Source organism: Calonectris borealis, chromosome 4, assembly GCF_964195595.1.
Source record: "Calonectris borealis chromosome 4, bCalBor7.hap1.2, whole genome shotgun sequence".
Classification (NCBI taxonomy): Eukaryota; Metazoa; Chordata; class Aves; order Procellariiformes; family Procellariidae; genus Calonectris; species Calonectris borealis.
Window position 1 is genome coordinate 12,883,211 of NC_134315.1, and position 20,404 is coordinate 12,903,614.

Sequence of the window (20,404 nt, forward strand, 5' to 3'; positions counted from 1 at the left end):
AAACATCCCAGCAAACAGAATTAAGAGTGCTGCAGTCCAGTTCAGTGTCCGGCCTCACACTTCATCTTTCTGCAGATCCAGCTTACCATGAGTCTTCAGAAAAACTGTTGATAGTATGAGAAAGATGGAGTTTTCTTTAAAAGTTTGTGCAGTATCCAGTATTTAACGTTTGAGGGATCTGACTGTGCGTTTTGAAGGCCACCATGAAGAATTAACATCACTAATTTCAGTGGTTCTGTCCATCTTATGACACACTATGCAGTCAGTCATTAAAATGATGTATCACTTACTGATTTTTAAAGGAGGAGTTCATGGTTTGTATTTCATGCCATGAAATGCTCAAGTCTTTTGAAATGTAATGGTCTCATACCTTGTTTTCTGCCTCATCAGTGCTGGCGACAAAAACCACCCCGTATCAGTACTCTGGTTATTGAAAATATTTGGCTTTACAATTAGTGTATTTCGTATGGTTCACTGGGTGGCTGTTGGTGACATGGTGACAACTTCTTACATCAGATTTGTGGGGTCTAAATCTGTTCATGAAAATTGTTCCAGAGTGTTTGTGATCCTTCCTCTACAGTGTGCTCAGTCTCGGGCCCCATCCCGACAATATTGCCCCTCTTTGCCACTGAATCTTACATGCATACAGCTGCATTTCTTTAAAACTACCATAGGCACACGTTTCTGCATATTTTTAAAGCTGGCAGTATGAGATTTTGAGACAAAGTAGCGTTTGGAATTCCAGCACAGTCCTTAGCTCAACTAGCAAAATATTTGTTGACTTATTGAACCAGCTTATCACTAGTATGTTCTTTAGCACCTCTTCTTTTCTAACAAGTATGTAAAAATGCACTTTTTTGACTTCTAATTCTCCTATTTTAAGGAAATATAACTTAGTTTCTGGGACCTAAATTTTCATAGATTTCTAAAAGGTATTTGCTAACTCTATCTGCTTTTAGAGAGAAAGTGTAACCTTCACTTATAAACACATTATGGAGACAAAAAAGGGGCCTTGAAGGTTGCTCTGTGGAGCGCCATTAGCAAGTGTGAATTCCACTCTTGGCTGATCCCTTACCTCTAGTCAGTGTGTTTGCTGTGGCCCTCCTTTGGAGCAGTCTCTGTCCAAGCCCAGAGGCACCTGGACCAAATCCAGGCTCCCAGCACTCACTGTGCCCGTCGGCACAGTAGGCTTACATAGGGAACCTTTCTCAGTCTTATTTTGGATGCTGTAGAGATGTGCTGAGTGAAGGAATTGAAAGGAATAATTTGCCTCCGGGTGGCTGAGCTTGACTTTTTTTTTTTTTTTTGGTCAGAAACTATAAAATTAAAAGTTTATTTAATTTTCCTGTCCACGTAGTAATCATGGAAGAGAACCAGAAAGAGGAGAAATTAGAGAGACATTGATGTATTCCAGAGAATTACCTTGAGGGCTATAAGGGACAAAGGAAATTGAAATTCCCCATTTTAGAATTACAACTTGCCTACTTTATCGCAGAATCCACTGTTGAAATGCATATATTGCTGTTTTCAATAGGGAATATATTTCATGGTTACGTTGGTGGATCATGTGTGTCAGAGACAGGTCCGAGTGAACGGTACGCCACAATAGTTCAGCAAAGTGATGCAAATTGTGTGTGTGCCCACTGGAGAAAAAGCTTTGAAGGCATAGCTTAGGAGGAGAGCTGTTCCATGTCACCCATTGATGGATTTGCTTAGCATATAGGCTCTGCCACCAGCCCTACCTGTGTGTCACCAAACAGTAGGTCCTCAATTTCATTATCTGTCTGGTGCCTCAAACCCTGCTTTCTATTTTCCACTCTGCAGACGGGTGTCAGGTCTGGTACCAAAAAATTTCTCCATTGGTACCACCGAATTCCAGTGCAAGAGGCTAAATACCGAATACTATTTTATTATTATTATTATTATCATCATCATCATCATCATCATCATCATCATTATTATTGTTACATTATATGTGCTTCTTTGTGAACATTTCATTTACTGTTATCCTCGTGATTGTGTCTTGGTTTCTGACCTGGTTTCAACATGTTGATTTTTCAGTTCTCCATAAAACCATGAATGTCCTGGGACAACTTGTCTAAGACATTGCTCCTTTTTGAGCATCAGACTGTGAAAAGCTGTTCTAGATGGGTGCTTGTGAGAGAGGGCCAGTGTTATGAAAGAAAATGCTTACTGTAGGATATTCTCCCTTAACGTCCCATACATTTGCAACTGCTTCTCCCTTTGGTCTCTAAAAGTCTGTGTTGGAGATGTAGCAAAGCTCACTTTCTTTCTGGCCTGGAAAATCTGTCTAAGGGTACAGACTAATTAATGGGGAAGTTTTATGGTGATATTTATTGCAATGGTGGGATTTTATGAAATTTCGGTTGCATTTATGTCCTTATTCAGAGGTCTAGGAATGAGTCAACATGCATAGTGGGAGAAGGTGTTGATTTTAGGGCACCTGTTTATGTATCCTCCAGGTTTTCGAATGAGGCAAAGAATTGCAGTAGAGAAAGGATACTCTCGTTTTTCTGGCAGTCTAACATTGCCTTAGAGCACTGGATCCTCTGTGTCTTCAGAGTTGCATGATGAGCCAAGGATTTTAGACTTGACTTCCCAGGAGGTTGACAGTGACCAGGTATTCCTCATTCCCTACGCATGGAAGTCAAGGTCCTGTGAGCTACCTGATAGAAGTGCAGAGCACTCCTAATCAGCTGGTGTCCAGGAGAGCTGTGCTTCCACGAGTCGAAGTTCTGCATGGTTTCAAGCACTTTGAAAAATTGGGTATTTCAAACAGGGTCCAGAATCAGGAGCTCCTTCTATCCCTACTCTTTCTTTATCTTAGTTCCTTATCTAAAAAGAGGTGATAACTGCCTGTGCAATTGTGCTCTGTAGCAAACTTAATTTGTGAATCACTTGGACAATCTAAGGGTGAATGCCATCAAAAAGCTCATAACAAAGCTAATATTTCTGCATTCCATGCAACACATGAAAAAGTGTGAAGTCCCTAAGGCCCAGAGCCACCCCTGGATAACGAACAGAGCACACGAGATATTAAATAACTGCTATATATATATATCCATGATATTCACAGTGTTCAAGCATTTTTTGCTATGAAAGATTTGTTGAAACCTTATGGAGCATTCTCTGCAAATTTTTTGTTTTAAAAATTAGATTTCCATTTTTATGTTAATGGTTCTTCACCTATGGGGCTTGAGTTTCAAAGCTACCTTAACCTCTAATATTTTTTTCTGTTGACTACGATCTACCTCTCACATAATGAAATTCTCCAAAATAAGAATAAGGGGTGACAGTAAAGGAGACAGATGTTTCTTGGGGCACTGGTGTGAGGTGGGGAATAATGTATTTTCCATTTGAAGAGAGATTTGAGTTCTCACCATTCTACTCTCTATCATTGTAAATTATGTTTCTTTGGTCTTATTTTCTTAAGATAAATCTGTATCAATGTGTACATCTATTTAAAGAAATTTTCAAAAACCTGACAGGAAAAGCAGAACGTGCTTCTCTCCTTGGGAAGAGCATCAGACAATAAGCGATGTATGGTAGAAGTAATGGATAATGCATAGTGGACCCAGCAGTGAGAACGATGGTATAAAAAAGTGTTGTAGGATACCAAAAAATTTCATTTTTTCCATCTTTACATACAAATGTGAGGAATTCTGGGTCTGTTCTTATAAAACGCAATATTATCTCATTTCTGGCTTTAAATTAGCTGGAAGCCTGGAGCACCAGATTCACAGAGTGCAAACTATTCTTGGATTGTACTGCACATATGGCTGACATGATCAGACTCAGGACTTCTTTAAGTTTGGTATTTGACATGTATAATAAAAATTGCATTGCTGAATACAAAAAATACCAAATGCTACCCTGCAGTTCCTACCATTGCCATATTTGTATTTCTTTGTCATTGTTTTACTATTCTGTTTTTCCATTCCATTAACTTCATTAACTTACTGTCTCACATTTCTGCTGGATATATAATTATTCATAACTTTGAAAGAAATCCTAACCTAAAAACAGATCTGTGTGCAGCTGAGGAACCAAGTGAAGAACTCACAAGGTGTACTGCAATGCTTCGCTTTCTTTTTACTATCTCAGGTTATCTGCTTCAGTGTGTCTCAGCCTTAACTGAGCCCCATCTCCTCCAGGGACCTGGAGTCTGGGGCAGCCGTTCACCTCCTACCACAGATTTTCTGTCTCCTTTTTGCATCATGAGTGAACTGCTTTTCTTTTGTGGAATTGGAGCCCGTTTATTAATACTGTAGTGGCTGCTTATCTTTTGTGGTCTGGAGTAATGGAGGAGTTGAGTTAATGCAGGAGCCAGCGAGCAAGACCTGGAATGTCTTGTCCTGACGAGATGATGTCAGCTGATACATTTGGAGATGGTTAAATGGAAGAAATTTCCATTTTCTGCCCTAGTAGGGTAATGGGAGTCTGAAAAGAAGACTCAACCTGAATGCCCACAGTGAGCACAGAGACGGGAGGGTGAGAGTCTTGCCCAGGCTGCTGGGCATGCAGTTGGAGTGAAATCCATGTTCTTTTGCTTTACAAGGTATGTTGCATTTATTTTGGGAACAAAAGAAACCTCATGTGGAAAATATACTTTTAGAGAAAGCCTTCAGCAACTTGATAAAGTCCACTGTAAGTTTCTGTAGTTAATAGCTTTTTTTTTTTTAATGTATTATAAGTTCGATGTAGATAATTAATACTTAAATAAAAATAAATGCCTGTAATACTAATTTTTTTCTTTTTTCTTTTTCCCTTTTTCTTTTTTATTTTTTCTTTCTTTTCTTCTTTCTTTGTTGTTTCTTCTTTCCTTTCTTCCTTCTTTCTTTTCTTCTTTTTTCTTTTTTCTTTTTTATTCTTTTTTCTTCTTTTTTTTCTTTCTTCTTTTTCCTTTTTCCTTTTTTCTTTTTTCTTTTTTCCTATGAGTCTGTGAACTTGCTTAAAAGGAGGCATTCCTCTCCAAAGTCTGTGGCAGTGCTTAAACACTGGTTTGGACTTTAAAAAATAAACTCTTTATCCATCTACCTTATGCTAATGGATTACACTTCTGCATTGCTGTCACTCATTGCACGGCTGTAGCTGATTGAGTAGGATTTTTGGCAGCTTGTTTCTTGTCCAAACATTCCTTAATGCTTTCCCACCTCTTGTTTTATCACCCAAGTATTGCAACAGCAGCATTTGGAGCTCTGATAGCTTTTTCCGAAAGCTGGTTTTGTAAAAGCCAATTCCTTGAAAACTGAAGCAGAAGGAAGAAAGAAAAAGAGGAATACATGTGCGTTGTGGCTGAAATGATCCCTTGACACTCATTGAGGTTGATCATAAATATGCATGAGACAGGAGGAGTTTTTAGTAGCTGTGTTTTGCCTCTCATGCCCCAAGCTGTCTGGAAAGAGAGCTTGTGACAGTCTGGGGAGCTCCAAATTTTAAACAAAAGATGATTGTTATGAGCTTTTAGAGAGGCTTAAATATCATTATTTTTATGTTAAAACACTGATGACAATCCTTGTATGTGTTTTACTTGCTCCATGCTAATTCTTCATCTTGAGGGCTTCATCTGCCATTTAGGGTTCACCCCTTTTTCATACACTTTTACCATTCCTTGCTGTAATACCATGGACCCCCAAGATGATCATCTCTACTTTCTGGAGCAGGTCTTAAGCGTACTCAACAGGTAGAGTTCATCACATCTCATACACCATCATTAACAGGACAGCAAAGAAGGGCCAGTGCAACCATGAGAAAACTCTTCTAGTGAAGTGTCTTGTCTTTTCACTCTGTGTTCGTCAAACAGCATGCCTTTTCATTTCTTGCTGGATAGGATTTTGATAGAGTTTTCAAATATGTCATCTAGTTTCTGGTAGCATATTGAAGAAAGTAAAAATTTTTTCTGGTGCTAAATATACTACCGCTGCCTGCTTCCAGATTTTGTGTATTTCTGTGCAAAATTCTTTGCCTAGATAATGATAATGTAGCCATCAAAGGGATTTTTCATTAATTACTGGATTTTTGTAACTGCATTATAGGATTGAGTGGACGAAAGTCAGTGATCTTATGTTTTTCTTCATAGTTTAAAGATTTTTGTCTCCTTGTGGCTCTATATTCTTCATAATGTCTCTGATATTTATATCTTTATAAAATACAGACATGGTTTCCCCAGCGGTATTCTGTTATGAGCTTTTTAATAAAATATTCAAATAACGACATCCAAAACTAAGGATGATGACATTATTTCAATAGAAATGGGTACAAACATGCAGTTCACGCTCTGTTTTTGATTCAAAATTAGATCATATGTCTGGTTTCTCCACTGTTGCTTGTGTACCCAAATGCCAATGAGACTTTTTTGGCAGAGTGGGAGAGTCTGTATGTTTCAAGAAGTTTTTACGCATTGGATCTTAGTAGGCTTTAATGAGATTTTGAAACAGAATGATTTTTAATCATTCAGCCAGCCAGCCATCACCAGCTTTTTCATACTGCTAACAGGTTATGGAGGCTTAGATTTTTAAGAGGTGAGAACATAGATGCATTGAAATTCGCCCATGTGCTGTATGAGTTAGAGAACATCTTCTTTATGTAGTACAAAACTGCAGCATGAACATTTTTCAGAGAATAAATACTATTATAGGATTAGGTATGTATTTCATTTAATATAGCCTTGCAATAAATGACCCTAAAGGCAAGGTTAAGGCTGAGACATCCACTTTGAAAACCTCTTAGTGGTTACCAAATATGGTTCGTGTGTGTGTGTGTGTACACGTGCATGTGCATGTGCGCGCTTGTATTGGGTTGTATTTGGATTGAAGCACACCTATTCTTAATACCTGATTTTCATATATACCTTAAAGATTGGCATCAATATTATCCATAAATACAATCAAAATTGTTTCAGGAAGTTAAATGGGATCCCCCCCCCCGCCCCATGAAAGTAGGGCTCAAAATGCTGACATAGATTTTTGACTTTCCTGAAGATGTGCTTTAGGTAAACACAAGTCTCTCCACTAACAGAGGAGTAGCTCCTCTAGATGAAAGTCTCTGGCGTGTATTGTACAGAAAGTCAGATTAGGTGATTTCTTTAGTGGATCTCATTGACATGGTCTGTTCTGGCCTTTAACATCTATAAATGACAAACTAAACTGAGAATGGAAGATTTAAGCCCAGGGAAATTTGATTCAGCAATGTGCAAGGAACTGATCAAGAGGATCTTCTAAAAATTTGAAGCTCAATTTTAATTTGTATTTCTATGATAGATTTGTATACTGACATATGTGTATACATACATCTATAATAGACACGCAAGCATGGAAGTGCATTTACTTTGTGTGGGATTTGTATCGTATGGTCAAGACAATAACTAATAAAAATACTTCTCGTCATCTTTCCTGGATTTGTCTTTCTTTTTCTTTAAAAGTTCTTCAGTAGATATTAGTCAACTGGAAAACACTTTCAGGTCATTTGTGGTATGGCAAGGTTAAGAGATACTGTAATTGCTGTGAGTGACCAAAAAAACAATCTGACCATTCTTTTAATGAGCTCATCCTTGTCTTTTCTTCTGGTTTAAGCAACCTTGAAATCATGTGTGTGATATAGCACTACTCCTATGGGTTTTTTTAATCAGTTGGAAGTGAAAACTTTATATTCTTTAAGAAATGGTTATAGGCTAGTACCCATAAATGGAGATTTGGAATAATTGCATCATCATGCTCTTTCAATCCCAGTTGGTTTTAGTTCTGGTTTGGAACAAAAACTACAGTGTGATGTAATTGCCTTCCTCTGATTATTTTTACCTTGGTGTATTCCGTTGCTGGCTTGTGTATATAGTTTTTTATGTGCTGTCATTTGAAAAACTTTAAAACTCTTGAGAGCCAGTCTTGGAAACCCTTCTGGATGTATCTTTGTTTTTTATTTGTGCGTGGCAATTGCAGCAGCTCATTAGGGGCCTATAATTCCTATTGAGCGTAGAATGGACTTCTCATCATTTAATACGGAATGTGATTTTGCTCCTCAGCCGAGCTGAAATCTGCTTACTGTTGTGATTAGCATCCCTGGGCTCCACCCTGCCTTTCACCACCTGCCACTTACAAGTAATTCCTTTGGCAATGAGAATACAGCCAAAACTGTCAAATAAATTGGCCCCTTTTTGAGAGCCTTCTGATTATTATTCTTATTTTGTGGTGATGTCAGATTTCCAAGGGTAATCTCTCACTGGAGGAGTATGTTTTTCTTTGGGACTTGCATCACCCTCTCATTTTTAGTCTCCATTTCAGAAGTAATGATTGCTTACTGAAAATATGCATTATGTGGATTTTCTATTATTCAGTTCCATTACTTTTTGTGAGCACATCATTACATTTCTAGGAAGGAGAAGATTCTTTAATCCAGAAAATAAGCCAAGGATTGACAACAGGCAAACTTGTTTTTTCCCGAGTACGTACAAGCTTATTTGTTACCATTTTAGAAAAAAAGAGTTTTCAGTTCCTTATTTAAGTACTTTAAATGCACTCCATGGCAGTATTTCTGTTCTCTGCTTAAGCAACAAAAGTATCAAAAAAGAAAAGTGCATTTTTGAGATACATGGAAAGAGTGTTTCTTACTAGCTGAGAACAGCGTTTCCCTTTTTTCTCTTTGGATGTTTGACATCATTGCATATATATAAAGTGAAATTCAGAACTTCCTTCCTTCACATTTTGATGTTTGTGATGCTATTAGCTCCCACAAAAGAAAACACAACCCCAGTTTAATCCTGGTAGAAAAATAAGAGAAGCAATGTCTGAGTATTTATGCCTAGCAATTTACAACAGCTGCTAACAATTTTCTTCTGTTGTCATACGAACATTTTAAAGTAGCTTTTACAACTGCTTACTCGCAGTCAGTGTCATATACCTGTAAGCTTACAAAGGCAGGAAGAACAAGTCTTCTCACGCTCTATATTCCTTTATGATGCACTATTAGGTATTTGATCACCAGGCCAAATGTAATCAGTTACAGTGAATGTGTTACTAAGGCAGTGGTTTTGAGATTTTTTAAGCATTGTCTCACTGGTATCAGCTTCATCTTGTCATCCTCTATCTAACTGAGGCTTTTTTTTTTTAATCCTCTGCTGGATGCAGTTAAACTGCTTCCAGTAACTTAGGTGGCTTTGTCATTGTAGATCAATGAACTGTGGTCACCAGTGACTGCAATGCAGATTTCCTCCAAAGACATGGAGGAGGAGGAGAAGACCGCATGTTTATGTGATGAGGCCTCAGGAGAGATTTGGGCTGATGCCAGCTCCCAGGAGTCTCTCCAGCAGCAGTTTCCCATCTCCTCTTCTGTTCCTTCCCTGTCTCTTTACCTCATAACTCCCTCTTGCTCTGTTTTCATTTCTCAACTGTTTATATGAGATTATAAGCTCCTGACTACAAGGATCTTATCATTTTTAATAACTGGAAACAGTTATGCACACTGTGCAATCAATGGTATCTGATGCTTTCATCCTTTTCCTTCCCAGAAGCGAAGGTTCTAGGCAAAGAAAATGGGTTCCTGTGGCACAGGGTATTCACTGGCAAAGAGGAGAAGGGAGAGCTCCCTTTCACCTTATTTACAGTCTCTTGCCTTAAAGCGTCCAGAAAACATGCCATTGCAAAGAAATTTTAGTGCAGTATATATGCAATTACTGACAGTAATTTATACGTCTGTAGAACTACTTGAAAAATTTACATTTCTAGTACTGTATACTGAGTAGATTTCACAACTGCCTAGATTCTATGGTAATGATAGCTTTTGAAATGCATGTATTATAATAAATAAGTAAATATGAAGAGATTCATAAATTCCATAATTAAAATAAAGCTCATAACAATATTAATACATCTTATGTTCAAAGAATACTTAAAAGCAAGAGACCACTGTACACTTAATGGAATATACATCTTATTTCTAAAATCTGTCATTTACAAAATAACTCAGAGCTGATTATTTGGGTATTATCAATTGTTTTAAGTTATAGTCCTCTTTCTTTTTTCCTCCTTGAGACTTGTGATCATTTACCGCTTTGCAAATCTGAACCTATACCATTTTGCTTCAGAAAGCTGTATGCTGTGAGTATGTGTATTTTTGTTCCATAATGTGAACTACACTGGAAGTAATAGGGTTGTTGTGAAATATTTTGGATTTCTGACGGACTTCTAAACAGCTTAGACAGCTACAAGTGAGATGGCAAAAAAAATGACCTGTAGCCATGGGATGTTTTTCATGAGCTACACTGTGAAGTGATGTAGGCAGTTTTGCTGTGATTTTGGATACCCTCTTTCTGCCTATATATTATAAAAATCTTTGGGAAACATATTTCCTGAAAATGTGGACAGTTGATATAATGGCAGTGCTACTGCTCAGTTGAATAGCAGAACATATTCACCAAGAGAATACTTGGGCAGGATGGATGTGTATGTGCAAATGAGTGGTGTCTTTCAGAAAAGATTTGCCCAAGTGTACTTCTTAGCAGAGATTTCTTTATTAAGATGCTATCGTGCCTTAGTATTGCAAACTGGCATGTCTTCTGTGCCTGCTAAGAGTATGTCAGGTTTGCCAGAACAGCCTGAAGGTACTGGCAGGTACAATCAGCAAATAAATGGGAAAATCTGCATTCACTTGGAGACAAGAAGGGGCCAAGAGCCCCGTGCAGGGCCGTAGCTGACGTCTGCAGGTTTCCCTGCACGGTGCTGTTTTCAAGTGTTGGACAAAACAAATGCATCTTGACCAAGGGTTGTTTAAACATCCAGACATGTTCTCAGAAATGGAAAAAAGGATTCCGGGTTCACTTGTGTAAACAACCGTATCAGAAAAGGTTTTAGGAGTAGGGAAGAGCTGGTAAGGGAGTAAGCAGCAAAGAATGTATTTTTTAGAGGTCTGAAGAGGCTTAGCAGCAGTTGCCCTGTTAGGCCTTGAAAAGACTATAAAAACAAATGTGAGTAAGTAGAGAAAAATTTAAGTAGAGGCATTTTGGAATGAGGATAGCACTGAGATTAATCCTAGGTGCGGCCCTGAAATGAAACGGATGTTTCTCCTCATCTTTTAATGAGGATAACGTCATCAGATACAGAAAGTACAGAAATGTGAACTATTATATCCAAGGTGAAACTTAAACTAAAAATAGCAAGTCCGCTTAAGCAAAGGGACCAGAGAATCTCAGAACTACGAGAGAACTGAAGCATGAAAATGAGGTTCAATACCATGGGCTTCTCACAAATCCGCTGAATAGGTATCATACGATTAAGCTGTAACAAATGTGTCTATATGTATGGCCTGAGCTACTGCAATCGTCAAGACAATGCAAGACATTAGAGGTAATTTGAAAGGAAAAAAGTAGAAATGTGCTTATAAAGTTTGTTGATAAAAAAATGGAGAAGCATTGGGAATACAGAGAAGGAATGTCGTTTTTTCTAGAAAGAATTGGAAAGCCTTGCGATCTGAAATAGTTGAAATAGGATTAAATATGAGGTGCATCATCAGGAATCTGGGGAGTAATAAGAAACTCTGTGACGAGTTGGGAGCTTGTCTGTGGAAGTTACAAGAAAGACAAATCACTGTAAAGGAATACCTGCTCTTTTTTTCCACAGCAAACAGAAGAAATAAGATGAGGGGAAGAGAGACTTTCCCTAAAGATTTATGAAAATATCAATGTGTCTAGAAGTTTTATCAAACTTTAAATTTGTTCTGCAATTAGAAATTGTTTGTTAAAGGGAGAGGAACCAGAGTGGCACTGCTAGAAAAGCAGATGGCCACCACTCCTGCACTTACTTTTGTCTAGTGCTGGCTTGATGATGTGGTATGTGAAAAGAACTGTCTTTTCTGCATCAATTTTGAGATAACCGCTACAAATGCCAGTAGTGCTCACTAATAGGCTATTCTGTTGGTTTTACTAATGAATAGCCTGTTTCCAGCAGGGAGGACACACATTTTTAAGAAATGCTGGAAAAAAAACAATGAATGTGAATAAATGAGAATTAACTCTGTCTTTTTTCTAATGGGACTTTTTAGAAAAATTAATTCTTTTTTTTTTTTTGTCTTTCAGCCATGGAAGAGTTAATAGTTGAGCTGCGCCTGTTTCTTGAACTTCTGGACCATGAATATCTAACTTCCACTGTCAGGGAGAAGAAGGCAGTAATAACTAACATTCTCCTGAGGATACAGTCATCAAAAGGTCAGTGTCAGGGGTGGGTTTTCTCGCTTGCAGCATGCACAGAATAAGTCTGTGCTCAGTGAAATAGCTTGAAGGGCTAAAGACAAGCCCTAAATTGAAGCAAGACAGAAAGACAGGGTGAAGCCAAAGTGTAACTTTCCTGAATACTTTCCTTCATGTTCAGCAAAAAGACATATCAAAAGGCATACTGGAAGTATCTTGGGTGCACATGGGTGAATCCAGCCACAAAATTACGTGCTAGATAGAATGTTTTCACTTTTGCTGATAGTGGTTACTTCATTTTATTTGTGGCAGCAATGCTATTTATGAGTTTTGATGGAAAAGTAATACTGCATCAGGAGTGCTGGCCACAGCACCATTTTATGGATGCATGGGTGCTGCATGCTGCATCTCTGTCAAATGACCCAAATCCATCAAAAAGCTTGATACTGAGGTGGACTCTGGTGCATGACTGATACAGGTGTGTCAAGCCAGAGCTAGGAAATGGCTGTCAGCATGTTTGGTTTGCATTTTGCAGTTAGAGTTATATTCACTTTCCCCTTTTCTCCCTATCTAAAACCATTTTGATTGCACAATCGCTTTTGTCTCCATCAAGATTATGGAACTGAATGCAATATAAATGATTCACTGTGTACAGCAACCTTTCCACAGAGCTTATATGAAGAATATTCCTCACTATGTTTCCCAGAAGTCCTCCTGAAGTAAAGAGGGGGGCCAGCAAAACCACTACCATGGACTTCCGGAGGGCAGACTTTGGCCTGCTCAGGACATTGGTTGAGAGGGTCCCTTGGGAGACCGTCCTGAAGAGCAAATGGGTCCAAGAAGGCTGGATGTTCTTCAAGAAGGAAGTCTTAAAGGCGCAGGAGCGGGCTGTCCCCATGTGCCATAAGAAGAACGGGCGGGGAAGACGACCAGCCTGGCTGAATGGGGAGCTCTGGCTGGGACTCAGGGAAAAAAAGGAGAGTTTATCACTTGTGGAAGAAAGGGCAGGCAACTAAAGAAGAGTACAGGGATCTCGTTAGGTCGTGCAGAGTGGAAATTAGAAAGGCAAAAGCCCAGCTAGAACTCAACCTGGCCACTGTCGTAAGAGATAACAAAAAATATTTTTACAAATATATTAATGACAAAAGGAGAGCCAAGGAGAATCTCCATCCTTTATTGGATGCAAGGGGGGGAACATTGCCACTAAGAGTGAGGAAAAGGCTGAGGTACTTAACGCCTTCTTTGCCTCAGTCTTTAATAGTCACAGCAGTTACCCTCAGGGTACTCAGCCTCCTGAGCTGAAAGACAGGGACTGCGAGCAGGATAAACCCCCCATAATCCAAGAGGAAGAAGTTAACGACCTGCTACGCCACCTGGACGCTCACAAGTCTATGGGGCCGGATGGGATCCACCCGAGGGTACTGAGGGAGCTGGCGGAGGAGCTTGCCAAGCCACTCTCCATCATTTATCAGCAGTCCTGGTTAACTGGGGAGGTCCCGGACGACTGGAGGCTCACCAATGTGACGCCCATCTACAAGAAGGGCCAGAGGGAGGATCTGGGGAACTACAGACCGGTCAGCCTGACCTCGGTGCCGGAGAAGATTATGGAGCCGTTCATCTTGAGGGTGCTCACAAGCCATGTCCGGGACAACCAGGTGATGAGGCCCAGCCAGCACGGGTTCATGGAAGGCAGGTCCTGCTTGACCAACCTGATCTCCTTCTATGACCAGGTGACCCGCCTGGTGGATGAGGGAAAGGCTGTGGATGTGGTCTACCTGGACTTCAGTAAAGCCTTTGACACTGTCTCCCACAGCATTCTCCTAGAGAAGCTGGCGGCTCACGGCTTAGACAGGTGCACTCTTCGCTGGGTAAAAAACTGGCTGGACGGCCGAGCCCAGAGAGTTGTGGTGAAGGGAGTTAAATCCAGTTGGCGGCCGGTCACGAGCGGTGTTCCCCAGGGCTCAGCACTGGGGCCGGTCCTGTTCAATATCTTTATCAATGATCTGGACGAGGGGATCGAGTGCTCCCTCAGTAAGTTTGCAGACGACACCAAGCTGGGTGGGAGTGTTGATCTGCTGGAGGGTAGGAAGGCTCTGCAGAGGGACCTGGACAGGCTGGATCGATGGGCCGAGGCCAACTGTATGAGGTTCAACAAGGCCAAGTGCCGGGTCCTGCACTTCGGCCACAACAACCCCAGGCAACGCTACAGGCTTGGGGAAGAGTGGCTGGAAAGCTGCCCAGAGGAAAAGGACCTGGGGGTGCTGGTTGACAGCCGGCTGAACATGAGCCGGCAGTGTGCCCAGGTGGCCAAGAAGGCCAACGCCATCCTGGCCTGTATCAGAAATCGTGTGGCCAGCAGGAGCAGGGAGGTGATCGTGCCCCTGTACTCGGCACTGGTGAGGCCGCACCTCGAATACTGTGTTCAGTTTTGGGCCCCTCACTACAAGAAGGACATGGAGGTGCTGGAGCGTGTCCAGAGGAGGGCAACGAATCTGGTGAAGGGCCTGGAGCACAAGTCTTATGAGGAGTGGCTGAGGGAACTGGGGTTGTTTAGTCTGGAGAAGAGGAGGCTGAGGGGAGACCTCATCGTGGTCTACAACTACCTGAAAGGAGGCTGTAGTGAGGTGGGTGTTGGTCTCTTCTGCCAAGTAACTAGCGATAGGACGAGAGGAAATGGCCTCAAGTTGCGCCAAGGGAGGTTTAGATTGGACATTAGGAGAAATTTCTTTACTGAAAGAGTGGTCAAGCCCTGGAACAGGCTGCCCATGGAAGTGGTTGAGTCCCCATCCCTGGAAGTATTTAAAAGACATGTAGATGTGGTGCTTAGGGACATGGTGTAGTGGGCATGGTGGTCTTGTGTTGATAGTTGGACTCGATGATCTTAGAGGTCTTTTCCAACCTTAATGATTCTATGATTCTGTTATGCTTATATGTCCTTACAGCACCTTTCTTTATGAAGAGACCTATATAAGACCTCTGTCTCTCCTATCGGTACAAAACCTCAGTGTTTAGATTTTTGAAAAATACCGGAGTGTGTTGAAAAAAAAATGCCACATTGTGAGCAGCTGCATTTCTCATCATTTGTTTCTTCTCCAGTGTTAAAAAAATATGGTCTTGTTTGATGCTGCGTTTCCCCCCTTCAGTAAAGAAATCATTTTTGCTACAGGATTCAAGTCCAAGAAGTCCACTGGAAAATAATGATTGTCCTCCTTTCTGTTTTGACAGTCTTAAAGACCCATCACTATTTTTACTTTACTACTGAGAGAAGGAGGCAGGTACCAATTTCACATATTGTGGAAGAAGGCTTCATGCTCCAAAAGCCGATCAAAATACACCAAACTCCCCAAAACCAAAATCTGTAGGTGAGAACCTGCAATTTGATATGTTTAGAAACAGCTGTATTTTACAGGAGTTCAAAATAACCTCAACAATGCTGATCTGACACTGCATGTTCTTCTTGTAGTCTTTTCAACTAGATTTATTAAGGAAAACATTTGACTTCTTCAAGAAGTTGGACAACATTCTGTTGCCAACTTTGCAAACACAAGGAAGGGTTGTCATATCCTTTTCTTCTGGATTGTGGATGGTGTTTCAGGATGCAAAAGCTACCGCTCTACTAGTAAATTAAACAGTGCTGGGTATGTTTCTGGACCCTGGAACTCAATTATTTACACTGTTAAAATTATGGAGTGGTCCTTGGCATGGGTTTGGCCTGATCTGACTCGTCTCCTCCATCAATTCCTAGGCATGATTTGGGAGTTAGCACAGGCAAAGGTCTGTTCCCAACAGACAGTTCAAAATCATCACCCTCCACCATGGTTTTGAGGGCTGAGAGATTTTAACCATATGGGTATGGATTTCCCTGTACCAGAGCACCTTCCCAAGCATGTTTAATTTATGACTATAGATGTGGCCAAGGATAAAAAGACTCAAGGACCATAGCCGTCTACCTTTCACACCTACTGTTTAGGTTTTAAAGCCTATTACAGGATCTATAACAAGATCCATTACATCCTATTACAGGATCCATCCATTAACAAGATCCATACAAGATCCATATATTAAGCAGTGGAGCTTGGTTCAACGCAGTTGTTACTGGAACATTATACCCCCTTCTAGAGCCTACATTCAAGGAGATAAAATTTAGACATTTCAAAGAAAAGTCATAAAAGTGATTAAAGGATCCAGAAATGTGCCTTCAAATTATCCAAAATGAGGTATCATAATTAAACTTGATGTAGGAAAGGAATGACTGAGAATGAGCTTTTAGGCTTACACAACAAAAAGCAGTGTGCAATGGTGGAATGTTTGTTTCAAAGTGGAAATAAAGCACGTGTTTTGAGCACTGAAGCTATGAACTAATGGAAGAACTTCATAAGGTCTGCATGCCATTGCTGGCATTTTATCAAGACAGAATATTTTGCTAAAAGATATGCTCTAGTTCAGACAAGAATTAATTGAAGGGAATCCCATAGTTCAGTTAAGCAAGAGGTCATAGGACCATGCTTTATATGTCTATAAACTCTACTTTATGGAACTGCAGTTTAAATAGAGTTTAAGCCACCATGGCCTCTACAAAAAGCATCCTGTTTCTCTCCCCAGGCTACTCATTCTTGCTCATCGTGTATTGCATCTTCCTTTCTGCTAGCACAAGCATTATTTGCTTTTTTTTGCTGGTTTAGTCCTACGCAGTGTCACTTCCCTGGTCTGGTTCAACCTGAGGCCACACACATGCTTACGCTGGCACAAAGGAGAGGTTGGTGCAGGGACGGGAACAAGGCAGGGAAGGAGAGGAGCTGCCTCCTTGGGAGCTCTGCCATCCCGTGCTGGCTTCAAGTGTGTGTGAAACTACCCGGGGAGTCACGTACTTTAATGGAGCTGACCCTGCTGCTTTTTTTATCAGTTATAACATTCAGTACTCCCATCCCTTTGAAACTATTCATCTCTTCATTAAACTTAGAAGCAATAAAAGATGCATAAACCCACAGTACTCTGTAACTAAGCTGAACTGTCATTCAGAGTCTGTTTTTCAAAATGTTGTTTTACTCCACCCACATAACTCCACGAGAGCTCTTGGGTCGCTGGCACAGTTTAAGAGGCCTGAGGGCTATGCAGAGTTCAGACGCTTTATATGCATTTGTAAAAATCAACTGTGTGAATCCAACAGGATATTTCGATTGCTGGAGCAAACCATTTAAGATCAATGGGGAACGGTAATGAAGGATCTGTGCAACTGGGAACTGGCTCGGTTCTTTATAACATCTGGAAATGAACAATTATGTTTTTCTTTGTAAAGGTGTGGAAATTATTATAATGGGCTGGTTGGCTTTTAGTAAAACACTTTAAACTCAGTAAGTTCTTACTTGGGGAATTCTTTAGAAACCTTTTGCCTTGTTTTGTTCCATCTCCCAAATGCACACTGGTTTCTTCGTTTAATATCTATCAACCAGAGAGAACTGGGCCAGGCAGATGTGTTCTTCAGGTCATAGCTGCCTGGCCTCGACCTGCCCCACATCCAAACCAGTGGTTACTCTGAATAGCTGGCAAAACTATAAACTTTATTGTTCTTGCTGAGCCTTGGCATGCCTGATAGATTGTATGTCTGAACAAAACACTTGGCATTTCTTTCTGAAACTCAGACTTTCTTCTAAAAAACAAAGACACAAACAGTTTATTTTGGAGTAAGACCTGTTGGTGGAGTTAGTCTTTTAATATGACTGTCAACATTGCCTGTTTTCCTTAAAGGGACCTGATGATGCACTAAACCTATAATGCTGACTTTGCTGGGTAATTTGGTAGAAGAGAATAAATGTTAGAGCAGGTTCTTGCTTAAACACACGTAGTTTAAAACTGGGGAAAAACTAGTTTTACAGATTCAATAGAATTCACTTGGAATACTTCTTTTTGCAGTAAAAAGCCCTTCATATTTAACTTCTGGTTGGTATGGAAAGCATGGGAGACTTGGATATGGATAGCAGTCATAATATGGATTCATCCTACATAAAAAGGAACAAGTGAAAGTTATACTGAAAAAACAAAATTGGAATGTTTCCCAAGACTAATTCCCCCCTTGATTTGTAGGAAGAAAGAAGAATCTGTGGCCCTTAGAGCCAGTTTATTTTATCAGTGTTGTTTTTCAATCCATGACTTCACAGCCAGTGGGACTGGGTTATTATGACAAGAAACATTTCATCATTGATTACATTTTGGAGAATTATATGATCTTGACCAAAAGACATCCATTTGACTATGTAAATATATATTTTAAAAACTAAATTAAACACTAGGAGCTAAATTCAGTCTAGGCGTAAGCAGGGTACAATCCATTGACTGAATTTTTGCCAGAACATTGAGGAGATGCACCCTAATCTCCCTTTTGATATTTAGAAAAATAAACGATATCATGTTCCTATGAAGTGAGTTCAACTGGGATTTAAATTATTGTGCCAAAAACTCAGAACAAGTGAGTCACTCCTCTTTTCCCCTGGGAGGGAGATGCAATAATGATACAAAGGACCTTCAAAGCAGCTTTTACGTTCAGCTCCTTTTCCCTTTTCAAATTCACCTGGAAAACTATGGGATTATTTATTTAAAAATGAGAGGAAGAAGGAAATAGTGGGAAAACATGCTCAGTGTGCGGTTTTGTTAATGGTGAATTCATTAGGGCAATGTCCCCCCCAGCAGCAGCGTGCTCCAGGTTGGGGTGTCATAGCATCCTGCATCTCCCAGGACTTGTGCAGACTTGCACCATGGCTCCATGATCAGAGGTGGTGGTGGCAGCAGGGAGCCCAGGGTACACAGGCGTTGTGGACTTGGCTGAATAGCTGTCACCTCTGCTGCAGGGGAGGGAGAGAAGCAGGGGGTCTTCTTCTGCCCTCTTCCCCACTCTTTTGGCATGAAAGATGGTTTTGGACTCATTTCTGCATGATGGCCTTGCCCATCCAAAATGCGCCGTGGGAACAACTGTTGTTTATCTCCACTGGTAAAAGGCAGCCAGCCACATACTGCCCACAGGCTAACCGTGTTTTACTCACTGTATGGTGCCATTGAGACATTCACAAGTGTGGTATCTACCCCCATAAGCGGTTTTATCTGTATGGTAGACGCCTGGCAGTGTGTTTGAATTGTAGCTGTTTAAGTCTTTCAGTTCCAGATGGATAGGCATTTCAGAATGATTTCCTGTAATTTTTTTCTCTGTCTGGTATTTGTTGATCCAAATAGCGTATATGTCATTATCATATAGAGTAAGTATGTGTTTGTTCTGCTTGATTAAATTCCTGAATTCCCAGCATTCTTCCAGTCCTGCCTCAGTAACCGTGCTTGGGAGGTAGGTTGTGAGCAGCACTGCATGCCAGATTTCAGTGTGTGACAGTCAGGCGTGGTGTCCACGTGTGGAAAAAATGTCCCACTTGCATCCACTGAAGTGTTAAGCGATGTGTGTTGCTCTTCCACAGGTTTTGAAATAAAAGAACATGTACAGAAGCAAGAAGTTGCCAACAGTTTGCCAGCGCCTCCTCAAATGCCTCTGCCAGAAATACCTCAGCAGTGGCTGGTGAGTGTTAATTTAAATATACAAATATATATAAAAAAGAATATATTTGTGATAAGCACTAACAGAAATGGTTACAAGGGGAAGGAGCCTGCAGGTCCAGGGAAATGATTATTCCTCTCAATTCCACTCTGATTGAGGGAATTTGGTTCAACTTGCAGAAGAGAAGGCAAAAAAATCCCTATGGTGAAATAAGCCCGGGAACAGGTCACCTGCAAAGGCTGTGGAATTGCAGTCTTTCGTGATTTTCAAAATTCAAGTGGCAAAAGCCTGAGCAACTTAATCTTAACTTCAAAGGTTGACCTGCCTGGTGTTGGAGGTTGGCCTGGCCAAGCCCACAGGTCCCAGCCAGTTTCTTACTATTTTAAGGATCAGCTTTCCTTGGAGCAAGCCTTATGAGAAGACTCCCTCTTGATAGCTGAAAAATGAAAGTACAGAGTTTTAAAATGAAGGAAGAATACTTCCTTTTTTTATAAAGTCTTTAGTGCCCTTCTGTTCTCAGTCTCTGGGTAGGAAATTCCCTGCAGAACAAGTAGAAGTGTATGTTCTCAGAGATGTTTATAGCAAAGATACTGATTGAGATCTGTAATTCAATTCCTCCAGTTGGGAGCAGCTGTCTTGTTACAGAATAAACTATAAACAATTTTTAATGCTCCTCGGTT

General features: G+C 40.5%; 1 protein-coding gene across 1 annotated transcript in view; it reads left to right on the top strand.

Annotated features, from left to right (window-relative positions):
- The window catches only part of AFAP1 (actin filament associated protein 1), a 121,334-nt gene that overhangs the window by 41,401 nt on the left and 59,529 nt on the right, over positions 1-20,404 (top strand). The window contains exons 2-3 of the mRNA XM_075148659.1: positions 12,083-12,211; positions 19,648-19,745. Of these exons, the coding sequence (XP_075004760.1) occupies positions 12,085-12,211; positions 19,648-19,745 (225 nt within the window). The 5' untranslated portion in view covers positions 12,083-12,084. The remainder of the gene's footprint in view (positions 1-12,082; positions 12,212-19,647; positions 19,746-20,404) is intronic.